A 23517-nucleotide genomic window follows, 5' to 3' on the forward strand; every position below is an offset into this window, starting at 1 on the left:
GGGGGCGCGGGAGGGGGGGCTTGCTCTCACGCCGCTCCCGGGTCTGCGCTCCAGGGCCCCTTTCCAGCGAATAAAGGCGGAGGAACTTGCGACTCGATCCCGGGGTCGTGGGTTCGATCCCCAGGTTGGGCTTGGAGGTTACTTAAATAAACTTGGAAAAAAAAACGTCTGGGGGCGCCTGGGTGGCTCAGATGGTTAAGCATCTGCCTTTGGCTCAGGTCATGATCCCGGGATCCTGGGATCGAGTCCTGCATCGGGCCCCCTGCTCCTTGGGAGCCTGCTTCTCTCTCTCTCTCTGTCCCCCCACCGTCTCTCATGAATAAATAAATAAAATCTTAAAAAAACATATTTAAAACAAAAAACAACGTCTGGGCTCGCTACTCTCCTGGCTGACTTGGCTTTTTGGCTGCGGAAAGGATGGGCAGCGGGTGGGTGTGGGGGGGGCCTCGGAAGGGTTAAGACCCCGCCCCCCCGCCCCGCACAAAGATGGCGGCTCCCGCCTCCCCTCCCCCTCCCTCCCCCTCCCCAAAACCCCCTCCCGCCCCCCGCCTCTGCCACCGCCTCCGTCACTTCCGCCCCGCCGCGGCCGAAACTGACACAAAGTAGCGGGCCGAGCCCCGGGCGAGCGGAGCTGCAGCTGGGGGCGAGAGCCCGCGGGGAGCCCAGCCGAGCGCCCCCCGCCGCAGCCCCCGGCATGGGCAGGACGGGGCGGCCGCGGCGGGCGCCGGGCGCCGCGCGCTGAGGTGAGGCGGGGGTGGCGCGCGTGCTCGCAGAGACCAGGGTGCGGGTTCCTGAGGATGGGGGTCCAGAGGCTGTCCGCGCCGCGGGAGGATGGGGTGCTGAAGGAGGGGGCGTGGAGCACCGAGGCGGGAGAAGCCGCCCCGAGAGTTGTGGGGTGAGGGCAGTGACCCTGGTCCGGGGGTTTTGGGCGCCTGGAGAAGGGAGTTCGGGGCTGGTAGGCTTTTTCTCTTAAGGCGGAGGTTTCTGTGCGTGAGCAAAAGCAGGGGCGCGAGGAGGGGTAGTAGCTCCGGGGATGCAGAGTTGGGGAGTGAGTCCTGGCATCTGTCCTTGGCGATGTAAGGTGGCCAGGGGTGCCGGTGGTAGGTGAGCTGGGGGTCTAGGGTTCCATTGCCTTCTGTTCCCCTGACCTGCCCACAAATATCCCTGCCAACCTTCTCTGAAAGAAGGGGTCCGTCTTCCCGGGTTTGGTCTGGAAGGGAGCAGGGGCCGGGCCGAGAGGAGGAGCCGTTTTCCTACATGGAGCATTGCCTTCTACCCAGAGCTGGCTATTTTTATCCCAAATGTGGCTGCAGAGGGGGCTGGGGCAGGGTGATGGGCAGGGCCACGTGGCTGGTGTGCCTGATGGTTCAGAAAACCCAAGCTGTGTGAGACTGGGGAGAAGTGAGGGGGGTTCCCTGTTTCCCCGTCTCCCACTCTTGTTTCCTCCCTACTAGGGCCCCCCGGAGGGGATGAGGTCTGGGACCAAATCAGCTTTCATTCTCCACAGGGTCTTAGCGTTAAGACAACTTTCCTGCTCCGTGTCCAGACTCCTGACTCCTAAAAGTGTGTGTGGTTCCTTCATTAATTCTTTGAAAGCATTCAAACCCAGATCTTGAGGCTGATGGTTTCTTGATTGCCTCCCTTTAGGAGGGTGGGGCTGGCTATGGAACTGGGGATGCCCACCCTTCCATCCTCTCCTTTAACCTCTTCCTCCACACCCCACCCTGTCATGACTCATACTCTAGACTGGGTGGAGACCCTGGCCAGGGCCACGGGAGGAGGGCTTGGCATCTCTAACACGGTGGATGAGGTTTTTCCTCCTGAGCCAGCCAGGCACCCTTGGCGATCAGTGTTGGGGAGGGTCGGCGAGGGAAAGGACTTCTGGCTTTGTGCCTGATCTGGGGTTCAGAAAGGGAGTCTGAGTTAGTGAAGGGGTGACTCGTGCGGGTGACGGGCTGTGGCCAGAGTCTGTAATTATAGAGGTCGAGCAGACAGGCAGTCAGTATCTTTTTGGGCCGACAGGCTGGCAGGCTGTGCCGAGGAGGCCCGAGTCAGGGGCACCGATGAGGGGGAAGGCTTTCCACCCAGAGAAAGAGGAGGTGTGACAAGAGGACCTGGGACCTGGCTGGCAAAATAGGGATGAGGCAGGCCTTCTGGCTTTTTTGGTGAAAGGGACGCGGGAAGATGGAAGGAAAGCAAAGGCCTGTCTGATTGATGCTCCCTGAGCCTACGTCTGTTGCCATGCTAACTGGGCTGGGCTTGTGGAGGGTGGGGTGGGAGAGAGGGCCACTCCCCAGCATGGTGGGCATGGCCCCTCAGCTGACCCAGACTCAGAGGAAGTGGTTTGGGGACTGTGTTCAGGAAATGCGGGCCATGCCTCTAGTGTGAGCTCCACTGCAGGAGGTGAGAATGGAAGGCCCAGTAGTGGGGGTTGGGGGGACTATAAGCATTTTGGGAAGGGTGGAGCCTGGCCCACTTTGTTTCCTGAGGTTCTGCCAGGTGTTTCCTGGCTCAGGTTCCCTCAACCCCACGCTTTGGTGGAAACTCTGCTTTCCAGTAAACACAGGCACCAATCATTGCCACCAGGAGGGCACATGGGGGCATCCATTGCCCCTGGGACGGGTTCCCTGAGAGCTGTACCCCTCCTGCCTGGCCACTTCTGTCTTCTTCCTTGACCTGTAGGTCTCAGCTTCTGTAAACTGCTAGTCCTGACACACACACACACACACACACACACCCATCCGAGGCTGAGGCATAGGGGGGAGGCCGTGGGGAAAGTCAGACCTGGGGAAGAGAACCTTCAGGAAGAGTCTGAAGAGGGGGAGGAAGGGTTACCCTTGGCTTTCTGACCTCACGCGTATGTCACCTTCCTGCAGGGTCTCCCATGGGATTGCTGGCACCTTGCTGGGTGAGATGGCACTGTGTGCAAAAAAGCGCCCCCCAGGTAAGACGGGGGCGGCAGGGGGTTGGAATCCCTGGGATCATCAAGATTTTGGGTGTTACTACGGCTCAGGGAGCAAAGGGAGGAGGGACACTGGCAGTGACTCTGGAGGAGGGTCATCACAACCCCTGCCCATCCTGGGAGGAGCCTAGGAAAGCGAATTCTTCCCCTGGATGCCTGAGCTGGGCTCTCCTCCCCGGGGTACTGAGTACCTGCCTCTTTCGACTTGGGGCACCTGAGCGCTTAGTCTCGGGCCTGGAGCGCTGTGTTCCCACCTTCTCTCATTTCTCCATCCGCCCCGCCCTCCTGGTTTTCCTGCGGGCGGGGGCGGGATGAAAGCGGTTGCCCGGACAACACTGGCGGTTCCCCCCCGGGGGCGGGGCTCCGCGGGCTTCGCCTACGCGGCGCTGGCAGGCGCTGCCCTGCGGGCGGGGGGCGGGCGGGGGGCGGAGCCGGGGCGCGCGCCGCGCTCGGGCCACTGCGCGCGCGGGCGGCCGGGCCTGGGGGCGGCGGCCGCGGGTATGGCCGGGGCTGCAGGTGGGGCGCGCGCCCGACGGCCGGGGCTCCCCTCCGAGCGGCCGCGGCTCGTGGTGTGCCTGCCCGGGGGGCCGCCGCATCGGCGCCGCTGAGGCCAAGGACAGACCGACAGACAGCCCGCCCTCCCCCGCTCAAACCGGGATCATGACGGTCCCCAAGGAGATGCCCGAGAAGTGGGCCCGGGCCGGGGCGCCCCCCTCCTGGAGCAGAAAGAAGCCCTCTTGGGGGACAGGTAACGGGAGGCAGCGCCTGGCCGCTCTCCCGAGCCCCTGCTTTCCCCTCCCACCCTCACATTTGGTTGTCCTCAGCCTTGCGCAGCCTTCCCTGGTCCGCCCCTTTCCAGACCCAGGGATCCTGGCTCCAAAGAGTCTGGCCCCTGCTTCTCCCTTGCATGGTCTTAGGAGACGCCGCAGGGGGCTCAGAGCGAGGGGTCCCCACTGGGGAAGTTTCTGGGAGTAAAGTGCCCACGCAGGGAGGGAGTCCTCTGAGTAGGCAGAGGGTGCTGTGTTCTGAGGTTTGGTTACTGCAGTGTGCTCTGCAGGGGTCTTTGGAGGGGTGAGGGGAGGGGTCTGGCATGCTGCGTTTGGCTCCAGCACTGGTTGAACGCGTTATGTTCTCTGCCTCACCAAGGAACCCCGCTTTTCAGCCTTGGCCCTTGTGACCCCCAGAGGTGGGCTGGAGAGCCCTTGACAGGACAGCCCCGTGTTCTGGGACATGAACTTGGTACCTGCAGTCCCAGATCAGCGGATGTTCAGGATAGGTGTCACTCAGTTAGTGACAGGTGTGTTGTTTAAGGGCAGGGTGTGCGGATGGCACAAGAAGGGTTACAGTTAGAACAGCCCTTTAAAGTACATCCCATTCCTGCCTCCTTCATTGCTGTCTTGGTCTGCATGACCCATATCCCTGAGCCCCCCCTTCTCTGACTTGAAGATGAGCTTTGAAATAAGGTGATGTCATTGTGGGCCAGTCAGAAGGCTCTGCGGGTGACATGTGACAAGCAGAGGCTCCTGTAGGGGGCTGTGGGGCTGGGATGCTGCCGCAGAGCACGGTGACCCTCGGGCTTGCCACCCACCCCACCCCCAGGTTAGGAGGAGGGCAGTGCCCTGGCTGGATCTGCAGGGGTTCCCAGGGGAAGGAAGCTTTTTGTCTGCAGCTGCTTTTCCTCCAGTGATTCCTGAGGCCATAATGGCTGAGGTGTTAGTTAAAGGGATGTGGGGAGGGGATCTGAGTGCCCCTCGCAGAAGACCTTGACATCGTTGGTCTTGTCCTGTGAATGAATGCCTGCAGAGCCGAATGGCCAGGCTGGTGTGAGACAGACCAGAGGGTGGAACCAAGTGACACCTCAGGCGTGGCACCAGCTCCTTAAACTGTGTACTCTGCAAGGAGCCAAGGGTCCTCAGTGGAAACCCCACAAAATGGGTAGGCCTGACAAGGTGTTGGGCCAGGCCTCCATTTGCTCCTCCTGACTGCGGCATCACCGTTCTGTTGCAGAAGAAGAAAGGAGGGCTCGAGCCAATGACCGAGAATACAATGAGAAATTCCAGTATGCAGTAAGTGACCCGGCCGACCTGCTCCCTCCTCCTGAGTGCCAAAGGGCAACGGCCCCCTTGAGGTTGGGGCCAGGGGAGGGAAGGCAGCCCCGTGGCCGCTTTCCATTTTCCATCTGCGGCTGTGCTGATTTTTTCATGCCTTCACCTGGCAGTGCCCCAGGACACATGGGCCCCATGAGACTCCCTTCTTGCTACCCCTCCCCCCCATGCCTGTGGTTGCTGGCTTTTGGGGGCAGAGGTTTGGGAAGTGTTGATGAGGAGGCAGCCTCTGCCTGGTTCTGGGTTGGGGTTATAGGCTGTCTGGTGATCTTCTCTCCCGCTGCCGTAGAGTAACTGCATCAAGACCTCCAAGTACAATATTCTCACCTTCCTGCCTGTCAACCTCTTTGAGCAGTTCCAGGAGGTTGCCAATACCTACTTCCTGTTCCTTCTCATTCTGCAGGTGAGTGCCCCGCAGTAGACCCTCTGCCACTCACAAGCCAAGCCAAGGAAGAGAGAGGTCGGGGGGGGGGGGTGGGAGGGGCCGGCCCGGGGCCTCAGAGCCGTGCGCTCTTCCCCTGCAGTTGACCCCACAGGTGTCCTCTCTTTCCTGGTTCACCACCATCGTGCCTTTGGTTCTTGTCCTCGCCATCACGGCTGTTAAAGACGCTACTGATGACTATGTGAGTCGCTTCTGTTCTTCCGTTCCTGCACTTCCTCCTCACCCCGACTCTGCCCGGCACAGGTCCCTGGGGACCGTGGTAGCCCCCCCCCCCCCCCCCACCTGGCCCCTAGACTTGTGGCTCCTTGGCCAAGGGCAGGGGCGGAGCCAGGGAGAGAGTACACCTGTGGACGGGGGCACTCCAGGTGGGACCCAGCACGCTCTACACCCCACTGACCGTCTCAGTCCCCGGGAGTGGGGAAGGCGTCTTACTTCTCTTAGTTCTTTTCAGTTCCGCCACAAGAGCGATAACCAGGTGAATAACCGGCAGTCCCAAGTGCTGATCAATGGGAGGTGAGCGCCCGGTGGAGACCGAGGGCCTTTAGGAGGAGGGGTCCCCTGGGAACGTCTCTCACTACTGACCAGCCTCTTTCTCTTTCTCCTCGCCACAGCCTCCAGCAAGAGCAGTGGATGAATGTCTGTGTTGGCGATATTATCAAGCTGGAAAACAATCAGTTTGTGGCGGTAAGGGGCAAGGTGGCCCTCTAGGGCTACGAGTCTCTTCACTCTTTTTTGGCAGATAGAAATGAGTCTTTCCTGATTTCCCACAGCCTCGTAATCATGCACAGGTTGAACTTTCTTTTCTTTCTTTTTTTTTTTTTAAGATTTTATTTATTTATTTGAGAGAGAGAGAATGAGAGACAGAGAGCACGAGAGGGAAGAGGGTCAGAGGGAGAAGCAGACTCCCCGCTGAGCAGGGAGCCCGATGCGGGACTCGATCCCGGGACTCCAGGATCATGACCTGAGCCGAAGGCAGTCGCTTAACCAACTGAGCCATCCAGGCGCCTGGGTTGAACTTTCTTGAGTGGGGAGCTGCTTTTTTTTTTTTTTTTTAAATATTTATTTATTTCTTTTTTGAGAGAGAGACAGTGCACGTGTGCTGCACTCGTGTGTGAGTGGGGGAGGGGGGCAGAGGGAGAATCCTCAGCCGACTCTACACCCAGCAGGGCTCAATCTCACAACCCTGAGATCACAGCCTGAGCCGAAGTCAAGGGTCGGACGCTTAGCCGACTGTGCCCCCCAAGCTCCCTGAGTGGGGAGCTTCTGTGTCATATTAATATACTGGGGCTGGCTTCTCTCTTGCCATTCACACTTGGGACTAAGCAAACCAAGAATGCTTAGGGGAAGCAGGGGTCAGCCAAGAGTGCATCACGAGGAGAGGGTTGAGTCTTTGGGCTCCTCACTAGGCTTTCTCTCTAGGCGGATCTCCTCCTCCTTTCCAGCAGTGAGCCCCATGGCCTGTGTTACATAGAGACCGCAGAACTTGATGGGTAAGTCGGATGCCCGGTGTCACACATCTTCTGCCTCCTTAAGGGTAAAAAGCTTGTTTTTTGGAAGAGATTCCTAGGTCTAGGAGTTGTACCTTTTGGACAATTTTTAGGGATCAGAAAGGCTTTGGGCATGTGGAAGTATTATGCACTCAGTAATGTGGAGGGGGGTGATACCCCAAGGTCATGTGCTCCCAGGTAGATTCTAGAGGAAGGGAGGGGAACCAGGACTTAAGGGCACTGTCCTTCCAGAGAGACCAACATGAAAGTGCGCCAGGCAATCCCAGTCACCTCGGAGTTGGGAGACATCAGTAGGCTCGCCAAATTTGATGGTGAGTGATTTTGGACAAGTGGCTTGTGGGTAGAGGAGGTGGGTTGGGTTTTGGGGTTTAAATTGTACCTGCTCCTTTTCACTGGGATGCATCTCCCTGGATTTTTCTTTGTGGGGGAGTGTCAGCAATGCAAGGTGGCTTCCGCCTACTTTTGAGTTCATGGCCATTTCAGGAGCTCTTTTTTTTTTTTTTTTTTTTAAAGATTTTATTTATTAGAGAGTGAGAGAGAGAGAAGAGAGAGCCCAAGAGGGGGTAGGGTCAGAGGGAGAAGCAGACTCCCTGCTGAGCAGGGAGCCCGATGCGGGACTCGATCCCGGGACTCCAGGATCATGACTTGAGCCGAAGGCAGTCGCTTTACCACCTGAGCCACCCAGGTGCCCCAGGAGCTCTTCATGGCCAATAGTTCCCTCCTTGCCGTACGTGTTGAGAGAAATTCAGTTTATTCTTATTTGGCTCCAAATGATGATATGTGCTTCTTCGTTAGAAGGACAGACCATAGTGTGTGTAAGAAAAAAACCTCCTGCTCCCCAGTCTTCCCTGTTAGCTGGCCAGGTGCACTGCTCCTTCAGTGTGTATCCATCCACGCTCTGCATTTATACAAACGTGAGCATAAAGCACTGGGACCCTGCTGCACCCAAATCTCCACACCTGGCTTTCCTTACCTGTTAAATTCTTTAGGTGTCTCATTGCATCGCTGTTTACAGAAATCTGCCTCCTTCCTTTTAACAGCCGCGTCATGTTGCACAGAGCTGACGTGTCAGAACCTACTCAGCTCCCTCGACCATCCAGTTTTCTCCAGTTTTTTGCTGTTTAAAGAATGCTTCGGTTAACCTGTCGTGACCTATGCTGTTATTTCTGTAGAACAGAGTCCCCAAAGTGGGATCCCTGGGCTGGAGGGGGGCTGCACTCATGCCAGCGCATCCCTCCCGCCAAGCCGCCTCCGTTCACCTCCGGGCAGTGTGCGGAGGTCCCTCCCTCAGCCGTGTCTTGGCTCGAAGTCAGGCTGCTGACGGCACCTGGGGTGGCAGCTTTCTGTCTTCTGCTCAGGTGAGGTGGTCTGCGAGCCTCCCAACAACAAGCTGGACAGGTTCAGTGGGACCCTTTACTGGAAGGAGAGCAAGTTCCCCCTGAGCAACCAGAACATGCTGCTGCGGGGTTGTGTGCTGCGCAACACCGAGTGGTGCTTCGGGCTGGTGGTCTTTGCGGGTGAGCCTCCCAGGAGCCGGTGGCGGGGAGCCTGAGCGTGCTGGTGCGCCCCAGTGCCCCCGTCTCCCCAGCTAGCACCTCTGTCCCCCTGATGTCCTGCCGTCTGCAGCCCCGGGTGGAAATGCGGCCGACTGCTTCCTTGGCTTCCGCACCTGCTCCCATTCCTTTCTAGGTCCTGACACGAAGCTGATGCAGAACAGCGGCAGGACAAAGTTCAAGAGAACAAGTATTGATCGCCTAATGAATACATTGGTGCTCTGGGTAAGGCTCTGCCCAGCGGCCCCCTGCGTATTGTTCCCCCTGGGCCGTTCCCCTTGCTCCCCCCTCCTCCCTGGTCAAAGGCAGTGCTTATGTCAGGCTCCCTTTAGACTTGGAAGACGTTACTTAACAAGAACCTTAGGAACGTGCGTGAATCAAGGACTGGAAGAGAGCTAAAGCAAACCCGCCCTTCTCTGGATTCCAGCTATGCTGGTGACTTAGTGCAGCGTGTCAGCTTCTGTTTGCTTTTGCCAGGGACAAGGAGGCCTTCACGGGGATGGAGAAGGAATTAAAAGAAAAATTTCCATTTGGCAGATGGATAATGAACGGGGTCTTTTCCCCTGACTTCTAAGAGTGGAGGATCCCAAAGGAAGAGTTTTAGTTTTTAGCCATTCCTGAATCCTTCTCTTGTTTGGCTGGAAATTTGAGCTCCTTGTTGGGCTCTCCTCGCCTTCTTGTGCTGCCCACGGCCTGCTGCTGACCCCCCGCATGCCAGCCAAGGTTGGGCCAGAGGCCTCAAAGGGTCTGCCAAGACCTCAACCCGGGAGGTCTTGGGTTGTCTCTCCGGCAAAGGCTCGCATCGCCCCCTGGCGGCCCTTGGGCACCTTCGGAAATAGATGTCTGAAATCACAGTCGTCTCAGTTTTCTTTTAACCACCAGAACGTTCTTATGATCCTACTTCAGGGACCGCAAGATTTATTTTATTCATTATTTTATTTATTTGAGAGAGAGAGCATGAGAGAGAGAGAACACAAGCAGGGGGCTCAACCACTGAGCCACCCAGGACTGCAAGATTTAAATCTTTAGAAGAATCTTTCACAATCTTTTTTTTTTAAAGATTTTATATATTTATTTGAGAGAGACAATGAGATAGAGAGAGCATGAGGGGGGGGGGAGGGTCAGAGGGAGAAGCAGGCTTCCCGCGGAGCAGGGAGCCCGATGTGGGGCTGGATCCCAGGACCCCGGGACCATGACCTGAGCCGAAGGCAGACACTCAACCGACTGAGCCACCCAGGCGCCCCAAGAATCTTTTACAATCTTTAAGAGATTTTTTACTTTCTTTTTTTTTTTTTAAGATTTTATTTATTTATTTGACAGAGACCCAGCGAGAGAAGGAACACAAGCAGGGGGAGTGGGAGAGGGAGAAGCAGGGCCCCCCGCTGAGCAGGGAGCCCGATGCGGGGCTCGATCCCAGGACCCTGGGACCATGACCTGAGCGGAAGGCAGACGCCTAACGGCTGAGCCACCCAGACGCCCCGAGATTTTTTGCTTTCAAGTAATCTATATTTTTGAAGATGAAATCTGTTTCCCAGGTTAAACTTTTTTGTCAATCTGTATGAGATAATGAACATTACAGAAACTTGGCATTTTTGTTTGCTCGTGGAAACTCAGCTCAGGTAGATGGGTGATGTCCAGTGAGCCGCTGCGTCATGTTGGGAGGAGCTTGCTCGCACCCCCTCTGACCGCCTGGGAAGGGCTCCAGGTATCTGAGCTCCCCCGTCATACAGTGAAGAAAGATGTTCAGAGACAGGGCCACGTGATGGTTGGCAGACCACAAGCTCTCACCAGTTCTGGGTGCTTCTCAGGAGAGCATGCCACCATTTTAAAGATGCCTGGGCTTTTGAGGGTTTGGGGTATGAGTGGTGACCCTCAGTGATGCACTTGGTTTTGGGGGCTTCCTAGTGGCAGCCTCACCTCTGTTCCTCATCCCGTGCCAGATTTTTGGATTCCTGGTCTGCATGGGGGTGATCCTGGCCATTGGCAATGCCATCTGGGAGCATGAAGTTGGGATGCGCTTCCAGGCCTACCTGCCGTGGGACGAGGCGGTGGACAGCGCCTTCTTCTCCGGCTTCCTCTCCTTCTGGTCCTATATCATCATCCTCAACACCGTGGTGCCCATATCGCTCTACGTCAGGTACGCACTCACTCTGCCCGGGCTCTGCCAGGGAGCTCAGGTGGTCCCTTGGCAAACCTTTCTGTGAAGGTGAAACCTTTGGGAAGGAAACTGGAGCTCCTCCTTGTGCCTCGAGCATCTTGTGCTTGCCCCGCACAGAAGGTATTCTGTGCGGAGCAAGCTTCGTCACCGTTTTCGGGTGCTTTGGACTGTGTCACGACAAAAACCGTATTGATTTATTCGGCATGTGTCGCTCGCATGGCCACTTTGTGCCGTGCTCCCTGCAAAGACATGTGAGGGACGGACCTTGTTCTCTGCAGGAGCTTCGGGCTAGTAGAGAGGAAAATCTAAACACCTTCTAAAACAGAACGGGAGTGAGTGCTGTGGCGTCCTTCTACCTGCAGGCGACGCCACTCCCTGGGTGGTTAATCAGGGAGGACTTCTCTGCAGAGGGGGCTGGGGCCTGGGGGAGGGGGAGACAGAGGCCTGGGGGTGGGGCCCTCGGAATGGTCACTGTTCGGCAGCGGAGCAGGGTGTGACTGGGTCCCAGCTGACCTGGTTCCTGACAACAGAAGTCGTCAGCGTTAGTCCTGTTGGAAAAAATCCCTGCGCGTCAGGAGGTGTTGGCTGGCCGCTGTGAGCGGCATAAGTGGGATCTAGGAGACACCTAGGCTGTTGGAGGCACAGAGCATGTGAACGGGGACGGGCCGGTGAGAATGAGCGCGAAGAGTAGCCGGAAGAAAGAACCTCGAGGTAAGCAGACCTGAGACGTGTTGAAGGAAATCCTCTCTGGATGCTCGGGACTCATCCCAAGGGCTGCGTTTTCGCTCACACACACTCCCCAGGTGCGCCTCAGCTCTCCCCTGAGTCCTGCTGCTGATGGCACTGACCACACGGAGCGTTTCCGTGCCACAGTGGACAGTTTGGGCTTTTCTAGAACACTGACAGGAGACTCCCGGCCACGTGGGGCCGGTTTCCACACGGAACGTGGGGACGGTCCTGTCCACCTTCTTCGTGGGAACGTGTCGAAACTGGGTTGACACGAGACGCTCGATTGGAGGATCGGACGTCGGGTGGGAGCCTGCCTCCTGGCCGTCACCGCTCCTTCATTCCTACTGAAATGCTTTCCTGTCTGCCGTCTCCCTGGTCCCCATCTTCGGGCTTGCTGCCCGAGTTTCGTCCCTGCTCACCCAGCGCCCATGGTAGCTGCTAAGAAAGCCTCTTGCTAAGTCTGATCAGGCTCCAGAGAGTGTTGGGGGGCGGGAGCAGCCCAGTGGGGAGAAGGCTGAGAAGACCCCTTGAGCCAGCTGCGTGCAAAGTGGGTCTTGATCCAGTCTGGCTCAGGCTGCACGCAGGGTTCCGGAGGCGCCCCAGGGCTCGGTCTCCTTCCTGGGGTGCTGACAGTCCACATCCCATAGGCAGTGCCGGAGGAGGGAGCGGGCCCCAGGCCGTGGAAGGCGCCCTGCCTCTGGCACTTGGCATGGTTTCCCGTGGCGGAGTCGCAGTTCCGGCTGCCTCGCTCCCTGGAAGCGCGGGGCCGTAGCGGGGCCCTGAGCGGGCGGAAGGACAGTGCTTGCGGTGGGCGGCGAGGGGCCAGTGCCCTCGCTGTCTCTCTTCTCTTTCTTCCCTCACACACTTTCTCTTGTTTTCTCTGCACGGTTTCTGTGTTACTAGGGCTGAGGTAAGAGCTGGCCGAGTGCCTTGTCTGCAGTCCTTTCCTCTCTGCCCGTACCGTCCGTCCCGCCTGCCCAGGCCCTTTGCACCTTCTTGTCTGGAGAGCATCAGAGGGTCGGGGTCAGGGAGCTCTTGGCCGGCCGCGGTGGCCGGCTCCACTTGCAGAGCCACTCCTTGCCCGTCCCGCCCAGGTTCCGTGCCCAGGTGTCCGCTCCGTGCGTCCTGTCTCCCCCCAGGCGGGGGGCCTGCAGCGGAGGCCTGTGCGGGTGGGGCCCGTCCTCGGCTCCCTGCCCGAGCCTTACCTGCTGTCCCCTGTGCAGCGTGGAGGTCATCCGCCTGGGCCACAGCTACTTCATCAACTGGGACAAGAAGATGTTCTGCATGAAGAAGCGGACGCCCGCAGAGGCGCGCACCACCACCCTGAACGAGGAGCTGGGCCAGGTGGAGTATGTCTTCTCTGACAAGACGGGCACCCTCACCCAGAACATCATGGTCTTCAGCAAGTGCTCCATCAGCGGCCGCAGTTACGGTAGGGCCGCGCCACGTCGACCCAGGGCTCCTAGCCTCCGTCGTCTTGACACTTGGGCTTTGCTTCTTTCCTGCTCGGGCTTGTGGGGCCAGGAGAGCATCGGCCTTGTGCCCCGGGTCAGGCCGCAGATGCGGAGTGCCTCTCTTGCTCTCTGTGCTGGCCTCGCCCTGGTCTCAGCCCCAGGCAGGAGGGGGCTCTGTGGCTGTTAGAAGGAGCGTTGGTGGAGTGCGAGACGCTCCCCATGTTGCGTTCGGGGCACTTGTGCGTCTCTGGAATGTGACTGTGGTCTCCCTGCAGCCTTGCTGCAGTGGCCTCGCGGCCTAGCCACGGGATAGCCTGCGATAGGGTGTGTGGGGCCTCACTGTTTTTGGTACTAACTTGGGCCTGTGGCTCGTGTGTGGGGTTTGTCCGTTGTTAGGCCCACGGGGTGAAAGGCCGGAGAGCAGGTGGGGCGTGCTAGGGAGAGGGACATGGAGCAGTGGGGGCCATGACTTTCAGTCCTGGGGTTCTGAGGACCCAGGGTGCCTCGAGTCAGCCGTGTGACCTGTGACCGCGGCTCAGTGGCTGGGGTTGAGGGTTCCAGATGCCTGTGGGGGTTCTGTGCTGGAGGCTTTTCTCCACCGCTCTTCTGATGCTGCTTCGCCTTCTGTCCCGGCTGCATGTAGGGGACGTGCTTGATGTCCTGGGACACAAAGCTGAATTGGGACAGGTAAGGCCCGGCCTCCGTAGTTACTCTGTGCCCATTAAATGTAGGGTGCTCGCCCAGTAACGGCGGGTACGGTAAGGAGGGAGCTGTTCTTTGGTCACGAAGTGGAGGCTGATTGGAGAAAGGGTATGTTCAGGAAGAATTGGGAGCAGGAAGGAGAATGTGGGGTCTGCAGCAGACGGGGTCTTGGGCTGTCCTCTGGAAGGGCAGGAAACAGCAAGGTGGGGACAGCCCTCCTGGGGTGCAGCCTGCCACCGCCCTCTGCTTGTTGCCCTCTCATTGCTCTAGAAGCCAGAGCCTGTCGACTTCTCCTTCAACCCTCTGGCCGACAACAAGTTCTTATTTTGGGACCCCACCCTCCTGGAGGCTGTCAAGATGGGGGACCCCCACACGCACGAGTTCTTCCGTCTCCTTTCTCTGTGTCATACTGTCATGTCAGAAGAGAAGAACGAAGGTGAGCCTGGGGCCGGCTTACGCGCGCTCCGCCCGACGGCCGCCCTCCAGCTGCTCTGCGGTGTGGCCAGGCGGGGCCGTCCGGGGGCCTGGGGCAGCCACTTAACGCCACCTGTACTGTTCCTCCCCTCCCAGGGGAGCTGTACTACAAAGCCCAGTCCCCGGATGAGGGCGCCCTGGTCACCGCAGCCAGGAACTTCGGTTTTGTATTCCGCTCTCGCACCCCCAAAACCATCACTGTCCACGAGATGGGCACAGCCGTCACCTACCAGCTGCTGGCCATCCTGGACTTCAATAACATCCGCAAGCGGATGTCTGTCATCGGTGAGGCTGGGCCTGGGCTGCCGCGGGCACTCGTGGCAGTGTCAGGGCCTGCGGTGGGTGAGGGGTGCTGGGTGGCTCTTGCTGATGTGGTAGGTTGGGGGTCTTTGCCTACCTGAGTCTTCCCGGGACGTTCTCCCCTTGGCCTGATCCTAGTGCGGAATCCAGAAGGGAGGATCCGGCTCTACTGCAAAGGGGCTGACACGATCCTGCTGGACAGACTTCACCCCTGCCCCCAGGAGCTGCTCAGCACCACCACTGACCACCTGAATGTAGGTGTGAGGGCAGGGGCCCTGTGGTTCTGGACTCAGTGTCGTGGCGGGGAGGGCGCAGGCTGACCTTGGCTCTGCCCCCAGGAGTATGCCGGGGAAGGGCTGAGGACCCTGGTGCTGGCGTACAAGGATCTGGACGAAGAGTACTACGGGGAGTGGGCCCAGAGACGGCTCCGAGCCAGCCTGGCCCGGGACAGCCGGGAGGACCGGCTGGCCAGCGTGTACGAGGAGGTGGAGAGCGACATGGTGGTATGGCTGCAGGCGGGCCGAGGGGGCCGGGGGGCTCGCGCCTGGGACTCTCCCGCCTGGAACCCTTGCGGTATTTCCAGCTGCTGGGCGCAACAGCCATTGAGGACAAGCTTCAGCAGGGGGTTCCAGAGACCATCGCCCTCCTGACGCTGGCCAACATCAAGATTTGGGTGCTGACCGGAGATAAGCAAGGTGAGAGCCCAGCATCTAGCTGCAGCCCTTGCACGAGCCTAGACCTCAGGCTGCAGAGTGTGCTGAGCTCATCAGTCTCTGTTGGTAGAGACGGCCGTGAACATCGGCTATTCTTGCAAGATGCTGACGGACGACATGACGGAGGTGTTCATTGTCACCGGCCACACTGTCCTCGAAGTGCGGGAGGAGCTCAGGTAGACAGAGGCCCGAGGCAGGCAGATGTCCTGCACGTGCAGACCCTGCTCCTGTCCCGGGGCCCACGGGTGCATTCCTGCCTTTCCAGGAAAGCCCGGGAGAAGATGCTGGACTCACCCCACGCTGTGGGAAATGGCTTCACCTGCTCAGAGAAGCGTTCTGCCAGGCTCACTTCTGTCCTGGAGGCCGTTGCCGGGGAGTACGCCCTGGTCATCAACGGGCACAGCCTGGTGAGCGTCTTCCCAGAGACCCCTTCTCTCCACGTGGCCGGTCTGTCTTACTTTGTTCTCACTCCCCTGACCTCAGTGCCGCTGTGGCCTCTCGGGGGCTGGGAGGCGTGACTCCCATGTCCGCCCGGGGAGGATGGGCTCTCTCAGGTCCTGTGTTCCAGGCCCATGCGCTGGAGGCGGACATGGAGCTGGAGTTCCTGGAGACGGCCTGTGCCTGCAAAGCTGTCATCTGCTGCCGTGTGACCCCTCTGCAGAAGGCACAGGTGGTGGAGCTGGTTAAGAAGCACAAGAAAGCCGTGACCCTCGCCATCGGCGACGGAGCCAACGATGTCAGCATGATCAAGAGTGAGTGTGGATGTGGGGGCGCGGGGGAAGGGGGGGTCGGCTCCACCCTGCTGCGATTCTGAGCGTGTGACTCTGCTTCCCCTTGTCACCACCTGTCCCTGTAGCGGCTCACATTGGCGTGGGCATCAGCGGCCAGGAGGGCATCCAGGCTGTGCTGGCCTCCGACTACTCCTTCTCCCAGTTCAAGTTCCTGCAGCGCCTCCTGCTGGTGCACGGGCGCTGGTCCTACCTGCGCATGTGCAAGTTCCTCTGCTATTTCTTCTATAAGAACTTTGCCTTCACCATGGTCCACTTCTGGTTTGGCTTCTTCTGCGGCTTCTCCGCCCAGGTAGGGCGCCCTTGGCCCACTGCTTCCTGTGTGTGAGCTCCATAAGGGCAGAGATCTTCTGGCCTGTCCGTCAGTCAGCCCCCCAGGGCCCAGGTGTTGTCAGGTTCATGCGTTAAAATAAACATTGGTTGAGGGGCTCCTAGCCAGCTGGGACCGTGCAGCCTGTGACTCTCGGTCTCGGGGTTGTGAGTTCAAGCCCCACGTTGGGTGTAGAGCCTACTTAAAGAAAGAAAACGAGAACAAACACACACTTGTTGAGGGAGTAGAGATGGGCTTCAGAAAATTCCTTAGGGCTCCATACGCCACTCAGCAGTCTCTCTGCCCGATTTGTAGTGAAGAAAGAGTGAGTGTTTCCTCCTGTCTTGCTGTGTTCTCTTCCCAGACCGTCTACGATCAGTACTTTATCACCCTTTACAACATTGTGTACACCTCGCTCCCAGTCCTAGCCATGGGGGTCTTCGACCAGGTAAGGGGCACAGGGGTCGGGGGCTGGGGAGAGGCCATGCTGTGAAGAAAGCACACGGTGGCGGTGTGTGCACCTGCCGCCCGCAGGTGCCTGGGAAGGCCATGCTCTCCCGCTCGGCGGCCGCTGCCCTGTGACTTTCCCAGGTGGGGGGCTTGAGGCAGGATCCAGCTGTCAAAGAATTTGGAAGGGAGGGGAGGGCGGGATGGGCTCTGCCCTTGGCTCTCCGGAGGCCCCTGGAACCCCTGGTCCCCCCCCGCAGGATGTCCCGGAGCAGCGGAGCATGGAGTACCCCAAGCTGTATGAGCCAGGCCAGCTGAATCTTCTCTTCAACAAGCGGGAGTTCTTCATCTGCATTGCCCAGGGCATCTACACGTCCGTGCTCATGTTCTTCATCCCGTACGGCGTGTTTGCTGAGGCCACGCGGGACGACGGCACCCAGCTGGCCGATTACCAGTCCTTTGCGGTCACCGTGGCGACCTCCCTGGTCATCGTGGTCAGCGTGCAGGTGTGAGGCCGACCCGGCGCTGCCGTCCCCTGTATCCGGGCGGCCGCCCTGGGTGGGATGGGGCGGGGGGGCAGGTCGCCCTTCCTGTCTCTGACGGCTGCCTTTCTCAGATCGGGCTGGACACTGGCTACTGGACGGCCATCAACCATTTCTTTATCTGGGGCAGCCTGGCTATCTACTTCGCCATCCTGTTTGCCATGCACAGCAATGGGCTCTTCGACATGTTTCCAAACCAGTTCCGGTTTGTGGGTGAGTCTCTGCGGCGGCTTCCCTACCAACGGGGCAGGTGGCTCACAAGCACCGTGGGAGCGTTTGTGCGGCGCACCAGGTGCTCGGTGAGGCGCTGTGGGCACGTCGGGGTGTCTCTGACCCGGGCCGGCCCTCACAGGGCTTCCGTATCCATGAGTGTGAGGAAGAGCCCTGCTAGGCCGTGCGGTCAGGGTCAAGTGGTGGCCGGCCTGCTCATGATCAGCAGATGACTGGTTGGGGGTGGTCAGGGGTAGTCCGAGGGCAGGCCGCTGCGAGCCTGAGCCCACACCCGGGAGCTGGAGGTGCAGTTGGGTGGATGAGAGGCTGGAAGGGAGGGCACTAAAGGTGTCAACGTCAGGCTCTCAGGTCTTGGTTTATTTCACTGGGAGTCTTTTTTTTTTTTCTTTTTTTTGAGGAAAGAGGGGAATGGCATCAAAGGATTACTTTAGAAAGAGGAATCTGATGGCTAGTGAGGAGCTACGGTAGTGACTGAGTGCGAGGACTCAGACGGGCGTGGGGCGGCGGCGGCGGCGGGGGGGCAGGGGCAGACGGGCTGCTTGGGAGGCACAAAGTGAAGGAGGTGCAGGGGGTGCATTTGGTTTCAGTCTGTTCGTTTATCCACGCAGTGGGCGTTCGGTCGGCCCCTACTGTGTGTCACCACTGTCCTGGGTGCTGGGGAGGCAGTACTTGCTCTCCTGGGTTTCGTATCTCAGAGAGACAGGCAGTTTACAGGGTAGCAGATGAAACGTCTAGAATTAGGAAGTCTTACAAAAAACATCAAGCAGGGTAGAGAGGGACAGGGTAGTGAGGGAAGACGCCTTGAAGAGAGGACGTTGACACAGAGAAATCTGAAAAAAGGGGAGTGAGCCTGGAAGAGGAACCGCTAGAGGGGCCCTAGGGGGGCTTGACTGGAAGTTCCCACAGAAGAGGGAGGGGTGTGTGGAGTAAGCAAGGCTGCAGGGCAGGGCCTGGCTGGGTGCCGGGGGGTGGGGGGTAAGAATGGATCCAGATCTTTATGTTCTAAAAGTTTAGAGTTGGAATTTTGAATTTTATTTTTTTTATTTTTAAATTTTTTTTAATTTTTTTTTAAAGATTTTTTTTATTTATTTATTTGACAGAGAGAGAGAGAGATAGCGAGAGCAGGAACACAAGCAGGGGGAGTGGGAGAGGGAGAAGCAGGCTTCCTGCCGAGCAGGGAGCCCGATGCGGGACTCGATCCCAGGACCCTGGGACCATGACCTGAGCCGAGGGCAGATGCTTAACGACTGAGCCACCCAGGCGCCCTATTTTTAAATTTTTTTTAAAGATCTTATTTATTTATTTGACAGAGAGACACAGCAAGAGAGGAACACAAGCAGGGGGAGTGGGAGAGGGAGGGAGCCTGACACGGGGCTTGATCCCAGGACCCTGGGATCATGACCCGAGCCGAAGGCAGACTGAGCCACCCAGGCGCTGCAGAACTTTGAATTTTAGTCTAAATACGATAGGAAGCCATTGGAGGGTTATAAGCAGGGAAGTGTCAGAATGCACTTGTGTGTTTAAGGACAGCTGTTACAGTTTTGGGGATGATAAAGCACAGAGGGTAAAGGTGGAAATGGGGAGGCCAGTTAGGAGGCTCTGGTGGTGACCCGGGCTTGGGGGGCGGGGCAGGGAGCCGCGGCCACCTTCCACAGGCGGTTTGAAAAACGGAGCCTTAGCAGCGTGGATGGTGGCATTTCCTGAGCTGGGAAGACCCCGGGGCAGGTTGGGGTGGGGGGTGAGGCTGTGAGGAGACAGCAGAGGCGCCCAGGAAAGCAGATAAAGAAACGGGTCTAGGGAGCAGGGAGGACTCAGGAGCTGGGACGGGGCAAATAGGGCTGCCCCTCGTCTGCCCGTGAGTCCCAAGGCCGCCAGCGGCTTCGTTCCCCAGGCAACGCCCAGAACACCCTAGCCCAGCCCACGGTGTGGCTGACCATCACGCTCACCACCGTCGTCTGCATCATGCCTGTGGTCGCCTTCCGGTTCCTCAAGCTGAGCCTGAAGCCCGATCTCTCGGACACGGTGAGCCGCCCGCTGTCTGCTTTGGGGGACCGGGAGGGCGGGTCGGGGAGCCCTCTGGCACGAATGTTGATGCTGGTGGCTGTCACCCACTGTTTCTTGGGGCAGAACCCCGTGCAGCCTCGTCCCAGAGGCTCCGGGTCCCTTGTCCTGGGGGGGGTGTGATGCCGACGCCGTCACCGACGGGCTCCTTCCCAGGTGCGCTACACCCAGCTGGTGAGGAAGAAGCAGAAGGCCCAGCACCGCTGCCTGCGACGGGTGGGCCGCACCAGTTCCCGGCGCTCGGGCTACGCCTTCTCGCACCAGGAGGGATTCGGGGAGCTCATCATGTCTGGCAAAAACATGCGGCTCAGCTCCCTCGCTCTGGCCAGCTTTACCACCCGCTCCAGCTCCAGCTGGATTGAGAGCCTGCGCAGGAAGAAGAGTGACAGCGCTGGGAGCCCCAGCGGAGGGGCCGACAAGCCCCTCAAGGGGTGAGGGCTGACCCTGGGGCGCCCGTGCCGGCCACGAGCGTGCGGGGCGGTCCAGCCACCGAGAGGACAGCTCCTCGGAACTGCGGGCCCCCCACGCCCGCCTTGCATCCCTCCTTGCAGACCCCATCCTACTGGCACCTCCAGCCCGGGGGGGCGGTGGTGGTGGCGGGGGCCCAGAGGGCGGAGCAGGGACAGGGGCATCAGGAGCCAGCCCCAGGGAGGGGTCAGATGTGGAACCAAAAACTGAAATTGAGATTGGGTCTGCCCCTGCCCTGCTTGGAGCCCACAGGGAGACTAGAATCTCTGTATTTTTTTACTCCCACTCCCCAGAGGGGGCCGAGGGCCTCTGTTCCTGAATTACACAAGAATGTATCATGCTGGGAAGCCAGAGATCTGCTGGGGCCTACGGGCCCCTCACGTCGTGTGTGTCTCTCCTTGATTTGTGTTTGTGTCCAGTTTGGTTTTGTGTTTTTTATTTGGCAGGAGGAGGGGGCCTCTGAGTGACTTCTGTGTTGTGGGAAGAGGAGGCTGGCCCCCCAGGGGTGCCCCAGCTGGCTGGATGGGGTGGTTCTGCAGGGCCCTTGAGGGCTGCAAGGCTGGCCAGGGAGGAAGCCCCCGCCAGCCCCAGGGGTCCGCAGAGCACGGAGGAGGAGGACTTGGTCCCGTCCCCTTCCTCCCCCAGCACACGTATCAGTTCCTGGGTCCGTAAGTCCTGCTGGTGTTGGGCTGGAGCCTGGGGGCGCCGTCCTGCCATTCTCTGACCTCAAGCTGGGTGTAAGATGTAGTCCAAAAAAAGAGATTTCTTTCATTTTAAATTTGGATCTGAGTTCATTAGCAGAGTCCTGTCTGTCTTCCATCCATCATCTGGCATTTTCCTGCTCCCGCACCCGGGACCAGAGGCGGGGCTGAAGGGGAAGCGGGCCTCCACTGCTCCCTGCTGGTACACGAGGGGTCCCGCCCCTCCAGCCCCAGCATCCAAGAGAGCTGTGGAGGGGGGCGGGGGGGTGCTGGCCGGCCCAGGCCCATCCACACCCCAAATCAGGCTTCAGCTGGGGTAGTTGCTACCAGTTCAGTCTGGGTAGTGGAGGGCCTGCTGAGGGTTGGTGTGGGGCTGGGAGGGGCGTGTAGGCCTTAACTCAGTGCAGGAGCCTCGAGGCAGGTGGGCTGGGCAGGGGGCCAGGGGAGGGGACGCTTGACAGGGAAAACCCTTTTGGCTGCACAGTTTACAAACCCAACATCATGTCTGTCTGTGTGTCTCTCAAGGTGAGAGTCTGATTTTTATACCAAAGAGGAAATGATTTTTTTTCATATTTGATTTGTCTATATTATATAAATATATATATAAATATATATATACAATTATATATATATTATTTTTTTGGTTCTCTCTCGTTTTTTTAGGGAGGGAGGCAGTACCAAGTTGCATTGAGCTGTAATAAAGGAACGTTCTGTATAATTTATGACACATTTCTATACTTGCAAGAATTATATCATTTTATGGACATAAGAAAAAAATGCCTTTTTATAAAATTCCAATTTCTGAGAAATGTGTAATTTGTCTCTTTTATAATATTTAATCAAGGCTGGTGGCAAACGGGAAGACAAACTTCTTTAAATGGAATTGAGTGGGTGGGGTCTGTGTTGAGGTGGAGAAAATGGAGTCTGGCTGGTCCCTGCACACCTCCTGGGACTGATTCTCAGCTGGACAGGGCAGTGGGCAGACCTGGGCACTCGTGTGGCCTTGACCCGTTTGCTTTTCCAAACAAACCACCTGCATGTTCCTAATGCGTGGAGCCTAATGCGTGGGGAAAGAACCAGGTGAATATCACAAGTTGATTTTTTTTTTTACCCCTCTGTCTTTTTTTTTTTTTTTTAAGATTTTTTTTTTATTTGTCAGAGAGAGAGAGCACAAGCAGGGGGAGCAGTAGAGGGAGAGGGAGAAGCAGGCCCCTCACTGAGCCAGGAGCCCGATGCGGGGCTCGATCCCGGGACCCTGGGACCGTGACCTGAGCCGAAGGCAGACGCTCAACGACTGAGCCACCCGGCGCCCCTGCCCCTCCGTCTTGTTTTTCCCACTGGCACTGGCCTCCTAGCCTCACTCTTCCTGGCTTTTCCCAGAAGTGAACATCAAGGAGCCTAGTACAGACCAAGACAGCAAGGAATTTAAGATTCACAGACCATGTGAGCTTCCCGGCAGGGAGGGGAGAAGGGGAGCCCCGCGTCCCAGGATTGGGGGGGCCCCGGTCTGGTGCCCCTCCGACCTAACCAGTCCTTTCTGTCGCAGTGACTGTCTTAGCTTTGAGTTCCGAGCAGGTGCGAAGCCGGAGGGGAGATGTGGAGAAAGGTCAGTTTCCCGCCCGAGAACGAGGCCACCCAGGCGCCCCACCCACATGCCTCGCTAGGATCACCTTTGACCTTCACGTGGCCACCTGACATTGCCAGGCCCGACCTGATGCGTCCGACTTGGCCGCCGCCTCCACCTCCTTTTCTTTTCTTTTTAATTCCTTCTGGTATCGCCTCTGCTGCTTCTCCACCTCCTCCTCTGGAGGCTTGGCCTCCGCTCTCTTCGCCAGGGCTCCATCTTGGCTCTGAGCTCTTCTGGTTTGGTTAAGGTCCTGCAGCGGCCTCATTGGAACCCGTGGTTTTCATGAGGTTTGGGAGAGTCACGGTCATTCACCTCCAGATTGGACTTCTGTCCCCTCCCCCCACACTCCCGACCTTTGTCCTCAAATATTCACTGGACTTCCAGCTGGAGGACCCACCAGCTCCTCTCATTCAACACGCCCCACGTCGGACATTATTTTCCTCAACTTCTGCTCCTCCTACCGCAGCCCCACTCCAGGGAATGGCGCCCTCTCTCCACAGTCACCCAAACCAGACACAGGCCCCCGAGGAAACCCCACAGCGTCTGCTCTGGCGTCCCCACACCCCACGTCATGCGCTCGATCCTCCCTGATGCGGAGCGTGGAATGAATGAGGGGGTATGATGTTCCGAGCTGCTGTTTCCCAGGGGTTGTGACCCAGTGAGGGTCACTGCTGCCCGTCTGCCCCCTAAGGAGGAGGAGACTCAAAACAGAGAAACCCTTCCACAAGGAAAGCGCGATCCTCAGGCCTGCCCCGGCCCTGCAGGGGCACAGGAGAGACCAGTGTTCAGCCAGACAGGCCAGCGGCTCCGGCTTGCCCCCTCCATGCCTGCGGGAGCGGGGTCCCTGACCGAGACCCAGGACTGGGGCCTGTGGTCTCCACGTAGGAGGAACCGCTGTCGGGAGAGCCCCTGCACTAACAGCTGAGCTCTGGAGCTGAAGGGAGGGGCTGAATTCGCTCTCTTATCTCTGTTCTCAGAACAAAGTCGGGAAGCCGACACCCACGTTTTACATTGTGTAGGGGGTCTGAGTGGGGTGAGCCGAATCCGAAGGTCAGGGATGGCCGAGGTGGGGTGGCTCAGCGTCCAGTGAAAGAAAAGGTGAGGTCTGCTCTCAGCTTCCGTGTGCGCCCCCTTCTGAGGCTTCAGCGGCCTCCCGTGAAGGCCCAAGGCCTGACTCCAGTGAGAAACAGCGAGCTCCTGGCCCTCCTGGCACTTCTGGGGGCTTCCAGTTCCGTTCCAGTA

At 58.5% G+C, this 23517-nt stretch overlaps 1 protein-coding gene across 4 annotated transcripts; it reads left to right on the forward strand.

The window, feature by feature from the left end:
- Window positions 1–613: 613 nt before the first annotated feature.
- On the forward strand, window positions 614–21283 carry ATP8B2 (ATPase phospholipid transporting 8B2). Of its 4 annotated transcripts, XM_028090120.2 has the most exons (28): window positions 614–743; window positions 2877–2944; window positions 4970–5028; window positions 5357–5470; window positions 5592–5690; window positions 5961–6022; window positions 6121–6193; window positions 6929–6999; window positions 7249–7328; window positions 8376–8534; window positions 8707–8795; window positions 10511–10707; window positions 12681–12889; window positions 13555–13598; window positions 13884–14049; window positions 14184–14372; window positions 14526–14641; window positions 14726–14890; window positions 14971–15082; window positions 15171–15276; window positions 15366–15507; window positions 15669–15852; window positions 15957–16180; window positions 16563–16646; window positions 16906–17151; window positions 17262–17400; window positions 19310–19440; window positions 19636–21283. In XM_028090120.2, the coding sequence occupies exons 2-28, from the start codon at window positions 2914–2916 to the stop codon at window positions 19912–19914; spliced, it is 3570 nt and encodes a 1189-aa protein (XP_027945921.1). In that variant the 5' UTR covers window positions 614–743; window positions 2877–2913; the 3' UTR covers window positions 19915–21283. The 4 variants fall into 4 exon arrangements, with proteins under 4 accessions (XP_027945921.1, XP_027945914.1, XP_027945920.1 ...); XM_028090113.2 differs by lacking the exons at window positions 614–743; window positions 2877–2944 and adding an exon at window positions 3514–3710; XM_028090119.2 differs by lacking the exons at window positions 614–743; window positions 2877–2944; window positions 4970–5028; window positions 5357–5470; window positions 5592–5690 and having other exon boundaries at window positions 5960–6022; window positions 6955–6999.
- The last annotated feature ends 2234 nt before the right edge of the window (window positions 21284–23517 follow it).

The sequence above is a fragment of the Eumetopias jubatus genome, unplaced genomic scaffold, assembly GCF_037043125.1.
Source record: "Eumetopias jubatus isolate StellerSeaLion01/CBP00866 unplaced genomic scaffold, mEumJub1_p1.0 scaffold_12, whole genome shotgun sequence".
Lineage (NCBI taxonomy): Eukaryota > Metazoa > Chordata > Mammalia > Carnivora > Otariidae > Eumetopias > Eumetopias jubatus.